Raw genomic sequence first — 2,639 nt, forward strand, 5'->3', positions numbered from 1 at the left:
CAAAGGTCCACCATTTTGTTAATTTTAGAGCGAAGTCAATAATCCTAGTTCATACGAGAGCCAGACATGCCCTCTTTCTAACACAGTTGGAATTTTCGGATTCCGATGTTCCAGTGAGGAGTTATCATGCCCGCCATCGAAAATGTGGACTTTTCTTTGCACCCAAAAAACAACAACAAAACAACAACAACAAATTTTTGTAAATTATTTTTCTTCCTTTTTAAATTTTCAAATATATATGTGCCAAGTTACAAACCTTAACAAGCATTGGTATTCATTTACCAGCCCATTTAAAATCTTAAAAATAAAAAATCGAGAATGGGGGGGTTCCCTTAAAAAAATAAATAATTAAAATTGACTTTTTATTTAGGCTACAAAATAATTGTTATTTTATAACTGATTTCATATTACTTATAACAGTTACGGTCCTTGATATTAGAATACTCATGTGTTGTTCTTCAAAGTATATTAAAATTTGTACGTGGTCTTAACAATCGTAATTTCATAAATTTGACTACACTGAAAGAAAAAAATTCATCAATATGATGATTTTGGGCATTACTTTGATGAAATGTTTCTTCGATTTTGAGCTTACAACGCGTTTCATCATTATAATGAAGAATTTTACATCAAATTTTCATCAAAAATATTTATCAATTTAATGAAATAATGTCATCATATTGAAGAAAAAGTTCATTTAATTGATGTATTATTTCTTCCTTTCGATGAAAAAATATACTCAAATTGATGTTCTATTATCTCTATATAATGAATATTCTGCATCATTCCAATAAAAGGTATTCATCAAACTTACGTAATTTATTCATTAAAATTACATAACTTCAATGAATAAACTGCATCAAACTAATGTATAATTTACATTTAATCAATGAAGCCCTAACATCGAACTGAATTTTGTTTTCCGCTTTAGAAACGCCGTTCTAAATTTTACAAAATTCAATATAAATACAAATATTTTAGGCATTTAGGAAATATTTTTTATTAAAAAACTTAAAAAATAATTCATTACGGGTTTTACAATGAATATAGATTTCAATATTTCCTTAGAATAATGAATTAATAAATAAATGTGATAAAATTTAAAAATGTACATAAGCGTTTGAATTATATTCAAATACAAAATTAAATATTAAATGTAGATAATTTATATATAAATCAGTTCTCGGTATAATTTAAATCGCTTAAAATATTTAGTATTTTTGAAAAATTTTTTGTGTGAGCTGATTTCATGTCATAGAAGTACTCTTGAACAAAGATCCAGAACTGATTGGATGCTCCGGGAAATTCTAAATAAAATAAGAAAAAGCTTTTGAAGCAAGTATCTAGTGCTCGCTGGAAATCTACAAAATGTAGCAATGCATGGTCTAAATAAACATAGAAATTGTAGTCATTATCTTCTAAATTGTCATCTCCAACAACAAAAATAAAAGGTTGAATATTCTCATTTCTCTTTTCTAAGAAATTTAAGTGGTTGTCTACTTCTTGGATACTTCGTGCGAGGAATATTGACGATTCTTGGGAGTCTTTTATGGTGTATTTCCCATACGTTTTCTTTCCATCTTTATCTTTACGGAGGTATTTTGATGTTGGATATAAGTAGCCGTGTAGACACCAAGTCAAGCGCATCATAAATAAAGACATGTTTGAAGCTACAAAATTAAATAAAAATATTAGTTATTTAATGATATGCATCTAATGAAAATTGATTCGTAACAAACCTGCGTCTGATGGATCAATTCTATCGAAAACTGATTTAATTGCAGCATCTTTAATGTATTTTTCCTTCTTAATCACATTATACACCGTAATAAGTTTAGTTTCCCATTCGAATATTGGTGTGTAGTCTTTATGCAGCACTCCGAAGTCCATGTTAATCTAAACGGAATATCAACACACACATGTAGAAAGAATATTAAATTAAGATGGACATATAAATTAAGATACTTACCAACTTTACTCCAAGACCCTCTTTATACTGTGGCCAGGTTTTAAATATATCCTTAAGGTTATCGTGCTCATCAAAAATTTGACGTATTCGGTAATTTGCGCATGACTGCCACATTTTTAAAAATTGTTCTTGGTCGACATTATCGTATTTTAAACTATGAATTATTTCTTTGGCGTTTTCTTCAGAAACTATAATAAAAACCCAAATTTACTACATTTGTATAAATCATAACGTTTTTTTCGAATAATTTACCGATATAATCTGCAGGTTTGGATGCCTTAGGTGAATTGACATCTCTATCTTTCTGATAAATGTGATTTCTTTTCATATTGTTGTATTTTACATATAGCTTTCCACGTCTGTCGGTGCGGTAAGAATGGAGTTTCTCATTGGGAAACATTTCTATTATTTGTTTTTCCAAATTATAGCTTTCTTGTAAAGACATGTGCAACTCATTTGCATGAAAATAACTAGCTATTGTTGTAATTATTAAATTTCGTTGATCTTCATTTATATGTTCGTATTTTTTATAGGTCTCTAAAATTCTTTTGCCAATTTTATTTTGGTTCAAAATTGTCGTCAGTTTTACACAGGTATTGGAGTCAAAGCGTTCTTTCAGAGGTTCTTGAGATAAAGTAATAGAAGAACAGCTAGATTTCCGTGAGATAGA

At 28.6% G+C, this 2,639-nt stretch overlaps 1 protein-coding gene across 1 annotated transcript; it reads right to left on the minus strand.

Moving 5' to 3' along the window:
- Positions 1-1,034: 1,034 nt before the first annotated feature.
- On the minus strand, positions 1,035-2,618 carry LOC133327469 (uncharacterized). The gene is made up of 4 exons (XM_061535987.1): positions 2,222-2,618; positions 1,970-2,157; positions 1,740-1,896; positions 1,035-1,670 (listed from the first exon to the last, which is right to left on the minus strand). Exons 1-4 carry the CDS (start codon positions 2,412-2,414, stop codon positions 1,177-1,179), a joined length of 1,032 nt encoding a protein of 343 aa, XP_061391971.1. The 5' UTR covers positions 2,415-2,618; the 3' UTR covers positions 1,035-1,176.
- Positions 2,619-2,639: the final 21 nt, after the last annotated feature.

This window comes from Musca vetustissima, unplaced genomic scaffold, assembly GCF_032173495.1.
Source record: "Musca vetustissima isolate MV318-11 ecotype Yass unplaced genomic scaffold, APGP_CSIRO_Mvet_v1 utg34294, whole genome shotgun sequence".
In the NCBI taxonomy this organism is placed as follows: Eukaryota; Metazoa; Arthropoda; class Insecta; order Diptera; family Muscidae; genus Musca; species Musca vetustissima.

Coding starts and splice junctions, on each gene's coding strand:
- LOC133327469 (XM_061535987.1), bottom strand. CDS start 2,414: ATGTCTTTACAAGAAAGCTATAATTTGGAAAAACAAATAATAGAAATG. Junction 2,158..2,221: donor CAAACCTGCAGATTATATCG/GTAAATTATTCG, acceptor TTTTTATTATAG/TTTCTGAAGAAAACGCCAAA. Junction 1,671..1,739: donor AATTGATCCATCAGACGCAG/GTTTGTTACGAA, acceptor TTAATTTTGTAG/CTTCAAACATGTCTTTATTT.